Source organism: Poecile atricapillus, chromosome 1, assembly GCF_030490865.1.
Source record: "Poecile atricapillus isolate bPoeAtr1 chromosome 1, bPoeAtr1.hap1, whole genome shotgun sequence".
Lineage (NCBI taxonomy): Eukaryota > Metazoa > Chordata > Aves > Passeriformes > Paridae > Poecile > Poecile atricapillus.
Window position 1 is genome coordinate 79,079,686 of NC_081249.1, and position 19,046 is coordinate 79,098,731.

At 41.0% G+C, this 19,046-nt stretch overlaps 2 protein-coding genes across 2 annotated transcripts in view; one reads left to right on the forward strand and one right to left on the reverse strand.

Moving 5' to 3' along the window:
* Nucleotides 1–14,807, forward strand: part of SMCO4 (single-pass membrane protein with coiled-coil domains 4) — a 29,804-nt gene extending 14,997 nt beyond the window's left edge. The window contains exon 2 of the mRNA XM_058856153.1: nt 12,500–14,807. Coding sequence (XP_058712136.1) covers nt 12,631–12,810 — 180 coding nt within the window. The 5' untranslated portion in view covers nt 12,500–12,630 and the 3' untranslated portion in view covers nt 12,811–14,807. The remainder of the gene's footprint in view (nt 1–12,499) is intronic.
* DEUP1 (deuterosome assembly protein 1) overlaps nt 1–19,046 on the reverse strand; it is a 63,751-nt gene that overhangs the window by 3,348 nt on the left and 41,357 nt on the right.

Genomic DNA, 19,046 nt, shown 5'->3' on the forward strand with positions numbered 1-19,046 from the left:
AAATAGGTGGGGTGAGGAGAACTAACTGTACCACAATACAAACAAAAAGAACCACAAACAAAACACTGAAGAAGAAAAAAAAAATAACCCAAACCTAACAAAAAAGCAACACCCCAAAGAGGAAAAAAAACCACCAATTTACCCAGCAGCTTGGAGCAATATTTCATGAAATTGCTTTAAAATATGAAACTATTAAGATTAATCCAAATCAGTCTGTGCAGAGTAAGATAGATAGATATGTGCTTAGATCTCAGCAGCAGCAGGTGCTTGCAGTATTATAAATAGAAAGCAATACAAATTGAGGTGCTTATTAAATTTGCCTTTATGATACTTTGAAGAATTGCCCTATAACAGAAAAGAAAAATTACCAGAGGCTCTGGATTAGAAGGATGACTTAAATAGCTGTGCTGCCAAAGGAAACAGAACATAAACTAAAATAAGTGATAGACTTGTTCAGAAAAGGTTATCTAACAGTGATTTGTCTCTAGCATGGAGTGGTTGGCCAAGAGCTTTGGATGGATGTGATTGAACACAGGAGGGCTTAATTTTTTTCATCAGTTTTAATATGGTATTGAGTTTTAATATGTTTTCCAGGAGATTGCACTGTAATCCTTTCTAGGACTTCTATTTCTCAGGTTTTTCCTTGTTTCCCTCTTCTTCTTCTCCCAGCTGACAAGACCTAATTCTGAAGGAAATTCATTCAGAATTCGTTCATGTTTGTGAAATTGACTCGTTCAGAATTTTTGCGGCCTTTTTGGATAAGGCCATGGTGAGGATCCTGTATCTTATTGAGAACTTTCTAATATTCTTGAAACACTAGGGCCTCCACAGAGAAGTGGCTGAGCACAGCAGCCAAGGAATCGTCAAGTAAACCAGATCAGAGCAACAGGCTCAACTGGCAGACCAATAAAAATAGATCAAAATCTGCAATGTTTTTTTTCTTTAACGAGATACTCAAATTGATTTAATTTGGCAGGGAAGCATACCAGGAAATCTTAGCATGGGAAAATGAGCGTGTTGGGGAGGAGTGGATTGCTCTGTGTAAGATCTGCTATCCTAGCTTTTAATAACAAAGCACAGGCATCCTTGATGGTGGAGAGAAGGGCTGCAGTGGCACAGTGTTGGTCCTGCACCCTTCTCGTTGGGTCACTGTCTTGGAAAATGGAAAATGCCTGCCACAGAAAGAGCAAGGTTGGAAATGGTGATAACATGTGGATATGCAGAATGAATCATTATCACTGAGTGAAGGGGGAAAGGGAACACTTGTAGACAACTGGACTTCTGGCATCCATACCCAGATCTCCCTGGCCCTGCATGCCTGGGCTTATACCAAGCATTCAGTGTATTTTAAGCTATCATTAGGAAATCAGTTGCAGCCTTAGGAGTTGCAGGAGAAGGATGGCTAAGGCAGTGCACAAGCATGACTCCCCTTGGAAAACTGCATCAGGGAGTGAAGCTTAGTTTTGCACTGAGTTTACTGGGGTTAATGCAGTATCCTGTATCACTGATGACTCTGAGAGTGCAGTGAATGTAGCAGATTGCTTTAAAAACAACCAGAGTGAAAAAGGGACTAAATGAGAAAGGTGAATGGGACTAGTGTTGCATAGGGGAAGGTGATGTTTTGGTCTTGGTAAGTGCTTTAAAAGGAGGTCACTTGTACAGTACTGTGTTGAACTGTGGTACTGATCAATAGTTGTTTGCTGAGTGTTGTAGAAGAACTTCTGAGACATCCTTTCCTGACTACCTGGGCTTGCTCATAATGGACCCTGTTAACACATGGCTCCACAGCATTTGCTTTTGCTTCCAAGTTTTTGATCTGGGAGAAGGTCTTGGCAGTAGAACTGTAAATAAGAATATATAAATACGTGGTGCAAGAACCAGTGTTGCAGAGCTGATGAGGCAAAACAGGTTTGTGTTTATAGAGTGCCTTTGCTGAGGAATTCCCTTTGGTTAGATTGTGCAAAACCTTCTTCTTTCTGTTTGTAATTTTATTAAGTCTTAATTAAACTTTCTTCATTTAAATTAGTTTACATTAATGTCACACTGTCTTATTATTGACAGACGCTAACAGGGATTTGATCAGCCTAATCCAGCTGTATGTAATTATGTGCCTTCCCCTTAAATAATTGCAAAGAGTCTATCAATCATGGCAGGAAAGCCGACTGCTTTATTACAATGTGGGATTGTTTAGTGAAATGTAATAAGACTTCAGATTTAAGCTGGGGAGTAAACAGAATAAGCTTTTACTGAGACCAATAGTAGGAACAAAAACTTCCCCACCCATCCTGTGTTGCAAGTCTCAGTTCTTATCTTCCCTCCCCCCACCCCCCTTCAAAAAAAAGGTGTCCTGATTGCATTGTTTTCACACTGATGTTAAGAACATTTCTGTACATGAAAGGAATTTGGGAAAGGTGTAGATTTCTGGCTAATGGATGAAGAGCTCTAGCCTAAACCTGTAGTGCTCTTCTAATGTAAGGTGGAGGCTTTTATTTCATTCATTGATAACTTGATTATCCAGATCAAATGTGAGCATGTAGAAAGCAGCAGCAGAGGTGGGAATGAAATCTGGGAAATGGCAGCACTGCATAAGCTCTAAAATAAAGCTTGGAAAGCGAGTAAGGAGGGGAGTAACAGGTGCCCACTCCATCGATTGTATTTGGGTCGATTTCTGTGTGATTTAGTTACTCTCCAGTGTCATGCAGACCTTCCCTGGCACATGCAGAAGCAGGGAGAGACAGGCATGTTGCCAGCAGTCTTTCCTCAACCTCCTACTGGAAAACTATCCATGCCAAGAAAAGCTTGAAAAACCAGAACTTCAGACAAGCCCCAAAGGGGATGAGTTTGAGATCTGAACCCCTCATTCAGTGTGTTCTGACATTGCATCAGGCTTTCTTTAAATCTGTGAATTACCTCTAAGATACTGTATAGAATAAAATGGTAAGTGCTGTTGTCAGTGCAGTGCTGTGCATTTTCCCCTGTGGGACCCCTGGGGGTTTCAGGAGCCAAGGTGATCATCCATCTTGCTTATTCCTGTGCCAGATAGTTCTGTATGTTTGAGCTAGAGGAGCGAGATTTCCCTTTGTGCCTTCTGAAGAAACAAACTGTTTCACAATTAGTTTTGATCCAGCATAGACAGATTGTCCTGTGGTCAAGAAGTACATGTTTCTGGATGTTCTAGATTTGTGCTATCTTTGGACAGTTCTTCCAGCTATTCTCTTCTATCAGTCACTCTGCATCCTTCTCTCCAGTGCATACACAGGTGTACACACACACCTGCTGCCCAGGCTCAGCTCTCGCCTCTGTGGTTTCCGTGGTTTCAGATTTAACATTCCCTCCTTCCTTGCTGTGGGCAAGGATTTTCTGCCTGCCAATCTTCAGCCTGGACTGAATTTTCAGTGCCAGAGTTTTAAAGACAGTAGAATTGTAATGAAAAGCAGTGACAGTCCCTCAGCTCTCCTGTTTGCATTACAAAACTGTAACATCAGGCTTTGGACTTGCTGGCATTATGCCTGGCACATGCCTGGGGGTTCTGTCTCAAAGGTGTTCATAGTGATGCTGTCTCAGAGTGACTGTGTTGGGAACCCCTTAGTTTGAACAGGGGAAGCAACAACCAGACCTCAAGTAGGTAAAGAGTGTTTCCCATCCAGGTCGTCATTGTTTCAGGAGATGAGCACTGCTACCCTCTGGTGACAGTTCAGCTTGAGGTGTGAGCAGTGACATTCGAGATCTGGGTGGGCTGACGCAGCTGGACTGGAAAACAGAAACATTGTTTTCACACCAGATTCCTGTTGCTGACCCTTCTGACAGATGCCAGAGGTTGGAAAAGCAGCACTTAAATTTTGAGGAATTCTTACACCAGTGACCAGTTTATTGTTTATTTAGTGTAGCTGTCTAGAAACTGACTGGATTTCTGTAAATACACTGTAAAGATAAATGTTTTGTATCCAAAGGAGCCTTGTCAGGAGCAGCTGAGAAAATTACCTTTTATGAAAACAGCTGAGCAAACACATAATATCAAGTCATATGCTAGATGTTGTGGTTTACTGCATTTATGTGCAAGATCATCTGTATCTGTAGAGATGCAGAATGGCAAGTTCTTCTTTTACAGCCTCCCCTAGGAATTTAATTCATGCAGTGGCAGAAATGACATGTTTATTTTTCTTGTGTTTTCAGTAAACATTAGTTGTATTTCTACATTGGACTGCCCATTGGAAAAGTTGTCTTGATGCTGTTCTCTACCAGGAAAAATACAGGTTATTTATCCACCTGTGCAAAAGGACTTTGCATGGAGCAAAAGAACTTGCCTTTTTATTTATTTTGTTTAAATTGCATTCTGCTCAGTTTCTTTGCTGTGTTCAGGGCAGATAGGATGGCACTGTACATCGCCTAGCCTCTGTTTAACAATGCCTCCCCAAATGCAGAGATCTGCAGCTCTTTGTTTTCAATGGAGGTTGCTTGCTATGCCCAAGTCCTTAGAATTGTGAGAATCATATGGAAATAGCTTTCTGCTTTGGCGGCCTTGCTCTCTCTGACTTTCTGGCAGCATTCAGTGATGGCTTTCATTTTCCAAATGCTGTGAGTAGTTTGCAGACTCTCAAAGCTGCATTTACAGTAAATGTGATGTTGCAGTAATGATGGGTCAATTCAGCTTTAGAAAAAAAGCCGCCACCTCTCACTAAAAAATAATGTTAAACTGACTTCAAACAGAATCTTAATAGTTCCATATTGCTACATGTATAATTAAAAGCTTTCACCTTTGAAAAAAGCATTCTTTTTATTTGCTAATTGTAATTCCTTGCTACAGTCAAATAGACTGAGGTAATTTTTTATGATATTAAGAATTGGCCTTATGCTGTAACGTGAAAATCCATTTTTCACAGAGCAAAAATTTTTCTCTTAATGCTTTTCTTAATTTATAGCAGACTCTGAAATCATGACAGTGTCACCGAAAGAGAAGATTTCGAATTTAGCTTTGGAAGCATTATCTTTAAGTATGCATCAATTCTGTTGTGCAGCTTCAGTTTAAAAAGAATGGGTGATCCGGAGCATTTTGATCATGGAAAAGGAAAGTTATTTTTTTGGCTGTTGCTGCAGTCGTTGCTCGTTATGTTAGGGAATGGCTTGTACAAATTAAAAATTGAGGTTTTTTTAAGTATTTGACAATAAGTTCCCCTCTTTAGTGGTTGCACAGAACTGTATTCCAGTACCATAAGAAGCTCTCCTGTGGCTGGAATATTCACTTCATCATGGAGCTGCTTTTGTGTTGCTCAGAGTGGGTTGTCCAGGGAGGTTGGGAGTGGGATGGAGGATGTGACTTGGATTGAAGTGTTTTGCCAGTCTTTTCGGCAGGCCTTGACTTTAGGGTTCAGAACTCAGTCAAACTGGCAAAGCTTTGTCTGTCTCTCACACAAGTGATTACATAGAAGCAGTCAAATAATGAAGATTTTTTTTCAAACTATAATTTTATGTTTATTAAAAATGAAGTGTAATAATTGTGCTTCAATGTGATGGAAATACTGCTGGACATTTACTACTGCAGTTGCCTAAAAACTGTTAAAGTCAAGCTTTTTTGCCTCTTTTTCTCCCCATAAAGCTTCCTGCATAGAGCCAGGTTTGCAAGGCACTGGGTGTCTAATGGGTCTGGCACAAACACAGGGGCAGGTTTAGCTTCTGTCTCTGCATGGGATATGGGTGCAAACTGGTCCAAGTGCTGCTGCATGTTCTACCTGGGTAATAGCTGCACAAAGTGATGAAAATGTTCTCCAGAGAATATGTAAGGGTTGTTATTTTTTGCATATCTGCCAGAACTAAAATGTGAGGTAAAATAGAGTTGGACCTTGGTGGATGGAAAGGCTGTGTACAGAACTGTTCTCTGGAGACCTCATCTAGAGCTCCATGCACTGGTATTTCTGCTTGTACATCTGTTCCAGACTCCAACTGAAATGCTTTTCAAAAGTCTCATTTAGCTGCATGTCTAATCTGGCCAAATCACCTTAGAAACTGGTGGCCTTGCTGAAGCTATTCCTACAATGGCCAGACGGTAGAATTACAGTAAGGAAAATTTCTGATCCAAAAAAAATGTCAAATAGACCATAGCACTAAGTGCCACATCCAGTCTTATCTTAAACAACTCCAGGAACTGTGACTCCACCTCCCTGGGCAGCCCATATGTCACCTCAAGGTAAGATCAGTTATGAAGTAATGATAAAAGAAAATAAGTCTGTGTTCCATGGAGAAGAAGCCTGGAGAAGAGGAGGCTCAGGGGTGACCTTATACAAATACCTGAAAAGAGGTTGTAGCCAGGTGGGGGTTGGTCTCTTCTCCCAGTCAACCAGTGGCAGGACAAGAGGACACAGCGTTGAGCTGCACCAGGGGAGGTTCAGGTTATACAGTAGGAAGAATTTCTTCGCGGAAAGGGCGATTAGACATTAGAATGGACTGCCCAGGGAGCTGGAGTCACAGTTCCTGGAGGTGTTTAAGATAAGACTGGATGTGGCACTTAGTGCTATGGTCTATTTGACATAGTGATGTCTGGTCACAGGTTGGACTTGATGATCTCATAGGCATTTTCCAGTCCAGCTGATTGTGTAATTCTGTGATTCTGTGGGGTAGCCTAAAATAAGACTTGTCCTTTTATTAAATAGTACCCATGGTTCGTGTAACAGTATTACATGGAGTTTGGTCATTCATTAAAAAAACCCAAAACATTTGTCTGGTTTTGAAGCTAGGAAATAAAGTGTCTCTGTTGCTTAGACCCCATTTTTATTAGGATGGAAATAAGAATGATATTGCTTCAGCTAACCTGTGGGTTTTGGGGTCCCCATGCTGGCTGGGGCAGCACGTCATGGTTCCTTCTGCTCTGTCAGGAGCTGCCATCTCCTGGCAGCGGTCACTGCCTTGGCTGCAGGGAGCTGAAGTTCTGTGAGATAAGGGTAATTAAAGCTTTGTGTGCAGGAAGCCCTGCACTGCTGCTCTGGCTACACAGAGCCTCTGTGTCTGTACTTCTGGGAGTGTGCAAGGAGAGGACACTGTGCCATGGCCTGGGGCTTCAGCAGCACTCAAGGAACAATCCTGTTTCACTGGTGGGAAGGATGGTCTTTGTCATAAGGATGGGAAGTGCTCTTTTTTTAATGACCACACAGTGCTGAGCAGTGGTTCCCTGCTGCCCAGGCTTCCTCTTGCCCTTTGGGTCCCTGCCTCCTCCTCTTTCCAGCTCTTGGGGCCAATGGTTCTTCCACCCTCCATGCAGCAGCTCTGGCTGCATGATCTTGAAGTAATCAGCCTAGTAGTAAAAATAAGTAACAAGCTGATAAGTTTGTTGGTTTGGGTTCTTCTCAACTCTGATGCTGATGTGTCTTGATGATAGGGAACTACTGGCCTGGGGGCTTTTTAATACTCAAATAATCTGAAGAGTATTGTCTGCTTACATGTCTTGTGTTCTTTTTTTCCAACCGCTGGCAGGCAGTCTGAATGCCGTGTGTCCAGATTGTCTGCTGGTTTGTTGTTTGATTTTATTTTTAATGTCTCAGTAACATCCATATCCCTAAGGGAAAATTTAAATTATAAAAATTAATTCCTGTCAGATAATTTGTTCGAATTTCAAGTTGTTTTGGTGTTCCAGGCGTGTTGTAGTGTTGGTAGCAGGATCATGAAGCCAGGTTGAGTCAAATTGGCTTGCATACACTTGTAATTTTGGAGGAAAATTAGTCAGTTGAACATGGTTAATACATTCATGCTGTAAGGCTGGTGATAATAAGTTCTTTAGACATCGAGACATGCAATTACCCTAAGTGCAGATAAACAAAATCTTTTGTGCACATGTTGCATGTGGAAGGATATGCAAATTTGCAATACTCCATGAGCACTGGTGTATCCTTAATCAAGGCTGCCATTCAAGACTTGCAGGAATAGCCTTGTGTGGTGTGAGGAGCTTTTAACTGCAGGCTACTGAAGTTAATTTTACCAAAAAAAAGAGATAACAGACTGGCACAGGTGTGGTTGGAAGATTGTTGGTATATTTTGAAGGATATCAGTCCCTACCAGTTCCACTACAGCCTTTTGGTATAAAATTATCCCTGCTTAGCCACAATTGACTTGATCTAAGATGCTGGCAAATACTTCAGCATTGGTATGAGTGACTTCAGTGACTCAGTCCACCAATTCATGTTTTTAGATTTTTATATTAGCTCTGCAGAAACAGTTCATAGTAACTTAACCCGGAAGACAGAATGAAGAACACTTTTGTATATAAAAAAACATGTTGATGATGGGCAAAGGGGAATGTAATTGCTCTATCAGGCAACCCAGAATACTAAGTTAGTGAATATGTACTATGTTGAAGAACGGTGTTTCTCCTCAGTAGCCTGAATTTTTTTACTGTTTTTTTCTCCTGGAAACCTTAGCCCTTCAGTGTCAAGCCGGGGTAGGCTTTGTGAGATGGGCATATCAAACAACTTTACCAAGTCAACACTCATTTTCTTGAATTGGCAATCAAGATTGTTTCTTTCTAGCAGCAGGTTTCTGCTTTTTGGGGAAACTTTGCTGTAGTGAATTTAAAAATAACTTCATCACCCCACATAATTTTATTATCGAATTTCAAATTTCAAAATTGATAAAAGTAAGGTGAAATTACCATGTCTGGCTAGTGCCAGGCTGCTGTCATAGTGTTGTGGACTACAGGTATGTCACTTTTGCTAGAATGTTAATCCCTTCTGTTGGTGTTCTACTTGTGTCCCAGTTGAGGAAGTTGCTGGCTTTCCAGTTAAGGCAGTAGTTGAACCAGTTTGGTGATCGCTTTGCCCCTTGGCAGATGTTTGGGCCCGTTGAGCAGTTAATACCCATGGGAAGTAGCCTTAGGGGGATAGGATGTGTGCAGCCTCTGGCAGTGAGCCCTCACGTGTGCAGGGGACTGGTATGGGAAGGAGACTCAGCTTCTGTCTGAGGAGGAAAGGTGAGCTTCCAGTTTTTCTGCAGCTGGTCCAAAGTTCGAGTTTGCACAAGACTGAAGAACCTGTGGGACATCACCTTCTCATTGACCTTTTGATAGTGGCTGCTCTGCAATGGTTTAAATGAGCAGTGCTAATGAGACTGTTAATTACACCTATCCCAGTGCTGTATTACTTACTTCCTCTCTTCACTGGCATTCCCAGAACACAAGCAGGGTGGTTGCTGGCTGAGGGAGGATGTAGCTCAGTAATGTCAGATAATTTGTTCTCGTGGACTGTGCATGCCACAGGGAACAAGACACCAATGTTGTAATCCTGCCCCTGTCACTGTGTTGATGTGCTTTATGGATCTGTTTCTTGCTTACCATAATTTTTGGTAGCCAGTGAAGTCCACAGGGGTTGGTAAGAGGCTTGGCAGTGCAAAACACTCTGAATATGCTTGTACAACATGGGCTGTAGAGTTTCCTCATATCCAGCTGAGCGCTGGTTTTTCAGGGCTGTTTCATTCCAGGATGAACATAGCAGAATCTACAACATCCTGGACTTTTCCTGTGGGAAAGTGTTGTTTCTTGCAGTAACTGTCCATCCTGGCAGTCACATCTGGGCACCTGGTGTTAGCAGGACCCTGGCAGCAACTTGCAGAGATTCACCACTTCCATTTTATGGTTCAGTTAAGATGAACCCTAAGGCTCATTTCTCTGAAAACTCTAGGTCAGTTTCTGAGTGAGTCCATCTCTGCCAGTAGCAAAGCCAAATAACGCATTCTACTGGAAATGTATTTGGAGACTGATGCCAGATTCCCAAACTGGAGAGTGTCAGCTTGCAATTCAAGTGGTGCTGACGTTTGCGGGAAGGCTTTCAGTTCTAAGCTGTCAGATGTTAGCCAGTCTGTGTAATTAACTTGGTATAATTCTGCTTCAGAATGAAATATCCATTCGAAAGAGACTTAAAAAAGCCATCCTGATGTTTTTAATGTGTGGGTAGGAAGCGATGCTGCACAGAGCAAGGCATACATTTATTGTTAGAGAGATTGGTTTCATGGCAACTCCTCTTTGTTACTGTGGTACACAGGAAGTCCCAGAGGCTTTTACTATCCATCACTTCTTGGGTCTTGTGGGCAAACCAGATACAAAACCTGCAGACATACATTAACAGTGGAAACAGAAAATAATACCAAAATACATCCTGAAATGCTCCAGTTGGCTAATTATCCCAATGGACAAATGTAAAACTTTATTTTCCATAGTAGTTTTTCTAGAGTTTGGTAATAAATCTTGTGAGCAGAGCAGGAGAGGGAATGGGAATGGAAGGAGTAAAAAATCTGGTTTGCCCCAGAGGAAATTCAGGAGTGAGTCAGAGAAGTGGTAACACCAAACCAGAAGCCCATGGCTTGCAGGTCGTGTAATACCAAAAGCTCCACCATGAGTCAGGGAGAGTTGAGGATTTGCTGAGAAGAAAGTTATGGAAGTTCAGAAATTACGTAGCCCGTTTGATTAAAAGATGGGAACAGGGTATTGTGTGTAGTTGCTCCATCCAATTCCTGTTTACCTCCCCATCATGAAGTTCATTGACCACTTCTGATCTCTAAATCTGTTATGTATTTTGATTCTAATGCTGTACCATGTAGAAAGAATTGATTCTTTTTAAGACATGAATTTTATTGTTTTCTCTTTTGAAAAATATCCTAGGCACCAAAGTTCCCCGTTTGTGCTTTATTAAAACCAAAATGAAGGGTTTGCCTCAGAGTGCAAGCTGTATTTGCAAAGTTTATGGTCAGAAAACAACTTCCTGAAAGATGTATAGGCAGGGGATACAGAATTGAGGAATCCATCTGAACAATGAGATCATGTCATGCTTGAGCCTTTTTTTGTTGGGACTGGAGTTTTTATTGTTGTTTCAGTTTTGTTTATTTGTTTAGATTGCATCCAGGAGGGACCATATAAAGCTAAAAGTATTGATTCTTTGCCTTATTGCTGGTTTTCTAGTGCCACAGGCTTGCTATGATAGTCTGGTTGCTTCCATCAGTTCAAGTTTAGCAGAGTTATTCCACATTGTACTTTAAATGATGCAAAATAATTGCCTGGATGAGATTCACAGCAGGCAGGTTGAGAGAAAGGATGTGAGAAAGGATGAAAAGTCCTTTGTAGCTGCACATAACCTCTAGGTGAGGATTTTTGTTTTGTATGTGAGTGTTTTTAGTTCCGTTTTGCTTTTGTGATCTGGCTGACAAATGAGATTGAGTGGTAATACCAAAAGAAAGTACCACACTCTCAGTGAAACCTCTTCTTGTTTTTTAAAAAAGTAGTCATAAGACAACTTGTAGCATCAACCAGAGATGACACATCAAGAGGAAATTGTGTCTGGGGTGAACTGAGCTTTGCACCTTTGCTTGTTGACGTATGCTTCTCACCTACAGCAGCACATTAAAATCTTTACATTTGGATATAAAGAAGGGAAAGAAAAGAGGAAGTTATAGTAACCCACTAATTTCTACATACATTTTATTCTGAGTATATTAGAGTGATGGAAAACCCTGAGTTCATCATTTACTTCAATTCAGCTCAGTATTTGTTACCGGTAATTATTATCCTCCAAATCTGTTTATTTACTTGTGGCCTGTGTCCAGCAGTTGTGCCAGGGCAGAACTGGGGGATGTGGTAGAGAAAAATATAACTAATGGCTGGCATCCACCCTTACTGCACAGTCAGGGAATTGCACAGCTCCAGGCAGATCAGGGTATGGAAATACTAAGCCTCTACTGACTCATTTCAGAGAGGCTTTCATACTGTGCTGTGTTTTTGTTTCTCTGACTTTGTAGATACTTCTGTATTTAAAAATTGTCTAGGAGATGCTTTAGAACGACTACCTTCTACTTTATTGATGACTGCTTGTCTACACCAGTGGTTTGTTAGCAGACTCATTATCGCTTGGGCTTCTTTTCTGTCATCAATGACAGCTGCAATAAGAGTGACAGCACTGAGTCATGTTATGATTTAGACTTTTTGTGTGGCAGCAGAACCAGAAGTATTAAATTAAGCAGATCTTTCTCCACATTTCTTCCTGTTGGAGTATCCTTTATGCCAATAATTACCTATTGTGGATGATAAATGCTTGTGGCAGGGTGTGTGCTTGCCCCTCCTTGTTCTGCAGGTCTGTGGGAGCCACAGCACCTGAGCAGGGAGCCTCCTGCTGTTTCAAGAAGGGGCAGCTTGAACCCCGTGTTGATGCAAGACTAATTCTGGTTATTTTCATTACGTCTCTAGTTGTGTTACCTTGTTTGCCTTGGAGGATAAAATGTATGGTGCTGGGCTCTGTTTCTGGCTTAACAGAGTACAAGTTCAGGGTTCTTGGACTGATACACACCATGACAAACTGCTCTGGTTTTTATGGGAAAGTGTTATGGGGATGAGCTGAACTCCATGATTCTGTTTCCTTGAAAGAAGTTGCATTAGTGTCCATTGGATGAAAGATTTACCAAGTGTAGCTGCAAGTGTTTTTGATGACTGGAATATGTGTAGATCTTGCTCAAGAGAATTGTTTTCTTTCTTTTGCAGTTTCTTGCACAGCCAGCCACTCAACGGAAAAGAATTCTTCAGCCTCTTGTTTCAAAAGACCTTGGACAATCCTCTGCTGTTCCACTCCCTTTGGTCCCACACTTCAGCAATAAAAAGATCCAAAGAGGAGGATGAGGCAGCTTAGAGGAAAACCTAAAAAAGAGACCTCCAAAGATAAAAAGGAGAGAAAACAGGCAATGCAAGAGGCCCGGCAACAGATCACCACCGTGGTGCTTCCCACACTGGCTGTCGTAGTACTGCTGATTGTTGTGTTTGTTTATGTAGCGACTCGTCCAAATACAACCGAATGATGCAGCTTTTCAGACTCCCTAGCTTTGGGATATTAATTTTACCAAGAGCCAAAAGGAACATTCTGCCACTCTTTTAGTACTTTGCAAAGGATCTTGCTGGTATTTTCAGTCTTTCTCTTGGCTACGGTCCCACAGATTCTCTTTAGGAATGTAACATAAAACGTATTAGTGAATGTGCCAGTACGTTTTATGGTCGAGTTATGTGCCTTTCAGACTTTTAAAAATGGTGTTTTTCTTAAAGCTGTTTGAAGCTCTATATTGTAAAAGGAAATCGTGTTCTGCTATAAATTTGTAAAAAATCAGCTTTCAGCTTTTATCACTGTTATGGATAATGTTGCTCCCATGAGCTCTTGTATGTCTATTTCAGAACTTCCAAAGAAGTACATTTCTTCTTTGTACTTAATGTCATATGAAGTGCTTTGATTCAGAAAGGATATATTTATTTTTTGAATAAAAGAAGTCTTACTTGGAATCTTCAAATTATTTTGCAAAAAAAATGTGACATTGTGAAAGCCTACATTGTGTAATAATTTTTTCATCAACCACTATATAGTTCACTCAAAAAGAATTTCATTTTGGTGCGAGATGCTAACATGCAAAGTGAATACTTCAGGATATTCTGGATGGAATCGTACAGAATTTGGACAGGGAGATTCTGCAAGGTTATGGTGAAGTAACTAGTAACAAACTACATAAACACAGATAGTTGCTTATCTGAATGTTCAATATTTGGAACTGTGTAAGTGGCAATAAAAAGGTGGTTTGGCATACAGCTCTTGATTATTTATTAAGATGGGAAAAGTAACAGTGTAACCTTGGTCTCTGATCTGTTAGCTGAAGTGAGCTGCTGTCCTGTGACATGCCCCCATCCCCTCATTGGAAGGAAGCTGTGAGCACAGCTTGTCCAGTTTAATTTTAGGAAATTAAGCTACAAATTCTCATGAAAATGCCTCAATGACCCTGTATTCTAGTACAGCCCTTTCTCATCCAAGTATTTTAAGGCACTCAATAGGCATTAACCTTCAGAAGGTTTTGGGGAGGGAGATTGAAAACTCTTCACTGCTGCTTAAATGCAGGTCAAGCAAGGAAGAACGTGATGCTATAGTGCAGTGGTGCATGGCAGGAAATACTTCTGTGCTGAAAGTTAAAGATCCCTTGAGTCTTTCCCTCATGTGTAGTCTTTTGGCTCAGGGATAGCACCAATGAAGTCAGCAGGACTCTTCACTGAGGTAGGTGCCAGTGAAAGAGAGGGTTGTGTTTCCTGCATCACGTCCATGTACTGCTCCTGTGTAGAATGCTGCTGCTAGCCAAAGTTACTTTAGGAGCAAATGCAGGTCCTTGCAGTGTACTTTGCCCTAAGGCCCACATTCCCCCAGCAGGGCAAGCCTATGCCTGGCTATAAACCAGCTCCACTGGGAATGATGCAGATATCTGATGGTGCGAGGATGGCCAAGGCTCCTGATATGGTGCTACCACTGGTGGGAATGTCTAAAATAAAACTGGCACTGGAGACTGAGGTGTTTTTGAAATACAAAGTTTACTAAAACCTAAAGAGTTTGGATGAACTGTGAGGTTGTTGCCCCCCGCAGCTTGCATCATAGTTGGGATATCTGCACAAGGAACTGCACAGACAGCATGGCCAGCGTGGTCTGACTGCAAGAGCGTTTACCCACAGAGTGACCAGCAGGAAGTCTGCTGGCAAACCCCTGTGCTCAGCGAGCCGTGTGCTGACACTGGAATTATCTGTGCTTTGCACTGACAACTGCTTCCTTCAACTGGGGAGCTCTGAAATGATGAATCTGTAAAGGTAATTGCTTAGTCTGTCATCTCCCAGCTGTTTCTGTTCTCCCAGGCACCAAATCCTTGTCCTATTTTTATTTTATCCTCAGTCAGGGATGGCTGCACTGGAACTGGTAGTTTGTACCTTTTTCAACTGTGCTGTTCAGCTTGAATAAAATTTGTGCCTGAGCAAGTGACCAAAAGTTTGTGCAATTTAAATATGTGTGTCCTTCAGGGCACTTGGTGTCTTGGGTGTCTGGAATAGAAGTGCAGTTTCTGATAACCTCTTGCACAGATTCCTCCTCATTGTCCTCTTCTATAGATTCTTAACCAGGGGTTTTCTGACCCTTCTTGTCGTGTAATACTTTGTGATGGTGCTAATGAGGTTTCTGTGACTTCCTCATCTCTGACTAGTAGCTTATTTCAGTCTCTTCTACCTGCAGGGCTTTTTATGAGCCCAGGCAATGATTTTATAATTCAGAGAGCCTTCCCTAAAATTGTTCAGAGTCCTTATGTGGTTTTGCCCCACCTTCATTGCAAAAGTTGAGTCTGTGACATAAGAGCAATGAACTGATGAACTGGCTGATAACAACTAAATAGGTAAAAGGTCAGTTGGGTTAGATAACATTTATGATTACTCCTCTAATGAGATGTTACATTTCTGCTGCTTTTTCTTATGCCCTTTCTTTATCTCTCGTGATTGGTAAATTCTTCGGGTCACAATAATAATCTTTTCAGGGACAAATGTCTATTAATATAAATCTATACCTAATCAGAGACATATATTTCAATTCTCTGAAATGTCTAATTTTACTGAGTGCTAATTGAGAGGAAAATAGTGTTACACTTTCTGAATGGCTCTTTATGTAGAAGCTGGAATTGATTTCACAGTTCAACCTTAAAAAAACCAGTATTTTTTCCTCTAGTAAACAATGAAGTTGGATTCTGACATTTTCTACCAAATTCCCTTTTACTAGTATTGAATATGAGAATGTGGATTTGGAGAAAAGGTATGAAGCCTCTGCAGACAGAAACTGTCAAAAATCACTGAGTAATAATGGGGAAGTAAATTAATGGTGGTTGCCCAAATGTCAACTTGTATGAGCTTCTCAGCCAAAGGTGTAACTGTGCCTCTGGTTTTTTAACTGTATGTATTACTCCAACTGTCAGTTGCCTTCAAAAATGTTTTAGAAATAGGGTTTCAAACTTTTTCCCAGCATACAGTAGCTTGTGGGCAAAATTGAATGATTTATTACAAGCATTTTCCAGAAAACTCCTGCTGAGACACTTCTTCAGCACTGTCTTACGGTTTCTAAGAGTGCTCATTATCAGGTGAAGTCATTAAAAACCTACCTTTGCCTTCTGATAAATCAAGTTATAGAAGCAGTTTTTAAAACCTGATTTTTCAAAGCATAAATCAAATCTGAGTAAAATACTTAAACATCAAGGTTTGAATGGAGTTTTATAAATGTCTGTCAAGTGCTAAAAAAACAAAGCTATTGTGTCAAGTATTCTTGCAGTGGGTAAATGCCCAGCTGTGTTACACATGGCCCCAGCTCCCCAAAGCCAAGTGAGAGAAGCCAGCAGCACTGCCTGTGGTCTGAAGGAAGAACTACACATATTTTAAGAGCTCAGAGAGATTGGCTCCTGCTCTCATGTTTCAATCCATCTACAAGAAAATATTTACTTACTCACTGATGTTCAGTTTAAATGCACACACCAGTGATGATGTGCTATTCTTTTTTCAGACCATGTATGTTCAGTGCCCAGATGGTTCATGTACAGCTTTGAACAGTCCTGTAGTTGTGGAAGAGGTGAAAGAAACAGATTGATCTGCTGGTTTAGGAAGGGACACAGGAATGCAGCATATCATAATCTAGGGACATTGCTCAATCCACAAGCAGAAACCTAGATGCAGTACATTAAATTACAGCCTATTTATGGATTTGAGACTGTCCATGTGATTAACTAGTAACTCCAACACAGTGAACTTTGAGATCTGATCCCCACAGTGAGGGAAGAACAACACACAGCTCCCACATTGGTTTGGCCAGTTCCAAGGAACTCTGCTTAACCTAGCATTTTCTCAGCAGAAGCTGTGTGTGACAAGAAAAAAACCAACAACAGATTTCCCTAGCAAAAGGCAGTTTGTGTGTAAAATCTAGTGGGTAGCTATTTTCAGTGGAATTAAATGGGGGAAAAAAAGATTGTGAATGATATAATTGGCTGTTGTAGGTTGTAAAGCCAGAGGGGAATGATACAAGTGAAGGACCTTCTCCCCAGTGCATTCTCCCAGCTGTTGAGTCTGTGGGAGACACAGGAGCAGAGAACAGCAGGAGTGAGTAGAGTTCAGCACACACCTGAGCTGGCTGTGTAATCCAGGCTTTGATGACTGGCATGACAGACCGTAGATGTGAAGTCACCTGGGGCTCATGCATTCAGCAGTCTCTGTTGACGGCTTGCTTCTCATTCCCACTGGTGGTGTTTAGCTGAGCTTTGAATTACTAAGTGCTGGTGGGCTTGATTCTGTGTGCTGTCGTACTGCTGTTAAATCAGGAATTAGAACCATTTACAGTACAATAAAGCCAGAACAGTGACACTTCGGGGTTAGGCACTTCCTGTGCTATCTCTGATCACAGCAGAGATTTATTGGCCGTTGTTTAAGTCTACCCATCGGAAAAGCAAGAGAGCCATGCCTGTGATTGTTCGTTTTTGTCTTCATTTGGCAGTGTGTTTTGCTGCTGCAGTTTGCATTCCTCTCTACATTGGCTCAGAGTACCCACTGTCTGACACTCTTCCATTAATTTCCCATACATAAAAGGCGAGAGTAAGAAATGGAAGAAAATGTGCTAAATATCTGACTTTCATGTGAGCCACTTTTAAATGGCTATTTAGTATTCAGTGACTGCTGTTTCAACCCCCTCAGAATAAGTTTTGGGGAGTGAATTGGACAGCAATGCTCTGGCAGCTCTTATGCCACCAACTATTTCAAAATTACATCTTGATGAAATATGTTGGCAACTGCATGCATTTGACCTCTGTTTTTCCTTCAGCCAAAAAAAAAAAAAAAAAAAAGTTTGTGGCAGCCTGAACCATTGTTCTTTGTATTTAAAACAAGTCTTTCAACTGGGAGCCAAAAGCTTGCTTTTCAGTACAGCTTTGAAAAATCATCAAAGTCCAGCAGCTTACAAAAATTTTCCATTGCCTTGCTATTCACAAAGTAGAATAAAAATTTTCTGTATTTTTTGGGCAACTTGCAGCTCCCGAAGATTGCACCTTGTCCTGTCAAATGAACCTAATGATTAATACTTCTTTTTTTTTTTTTTTCTTTTTTTCCTTTTTATTGGTGTTTTCTGGGATTTGTAGCCTTGAACCCTTCTGATTATTCCTTTTTTAACAGTATACATCCATGTCCAATCCCTGTTCATAAATGAGTAATTTCTCAGTCTTTATTATTTCTGCTGTCCATCATTCTTTTTGGCACGATAACGTCAGGAACATGTATCTTCCTACAGAAACCTCTCACCAGTTTTGTTGAGATTCTGCCTTTTAATGCAAATAAAGTATTCAGACCAGTGGTGTGGCTCCAGCTTTTCTGTGGTAGCAATGGGCTCATTTAAACTGGGGATTGTCAGATGAGCAACTTTTGCTGCTTGGTTGAGAAAGAGAAGGACAACCTTTCTGGCAAGTAGGTGTTAAAAAAATGTCCCCTTGATCCATCGTGTCTCAACACGTTTGTGGCACAGTGCTCTCTGAGCAGGCAGTAACAATAACAAGTAGGCTGCTCAGATACAGGTACTTCGCAGTTTTCAGTGCTTCTCACAGGCAGTTTAATATATGGCATTGCACAAAAGCCAGGCTGAAACTAACTCTGGTATTTTCTTAGCCAAAATTAGTAGCTTGCCCAGATATTAAAAAGCTTTAGGAAAAAAATAATCATATCCATTTCTTGATGATTTAATTCACTCATTCTTCATCATCTCACAGATCTACACCTTGAGAGGTGTCCTCAGGCCTGAAATGGAGGCAGACACATCCATTTCTTTGAAGATCTGGAGCAGACTCTCATCTTGTATGTTTGAATCTGAGAGTGGCAAAAAATTCTGGCTAACTGGCTATTTATTTTGCTCTTCTGAAAGACAGCACTTTTCTGTCTTTCTGTTTCTACAGATCTTTCCCAGCTTAAAATTAAGTTTTATTTTCAGAGGTCTCTGAATTTCTTCATTAATTCTTTTAAAACTGAATACCCCCCTAAGCTGAGGATATGTATATATTTAGTTTGTTCAGATGTCCTTCCGTCATCTTTTTATTCAGTCCTTGTTCCTCCAGCTGAGTCTAGTAATTTTCCTGAATTTTCCTGTAAAAGGTTCTTTGATGTCCTCATCTTCATTGCTCTTTTTACTGCAAGCTGAGCCAAACTGGTATTTAAAATCTTGGTATTTTGTGTAAGTATGATG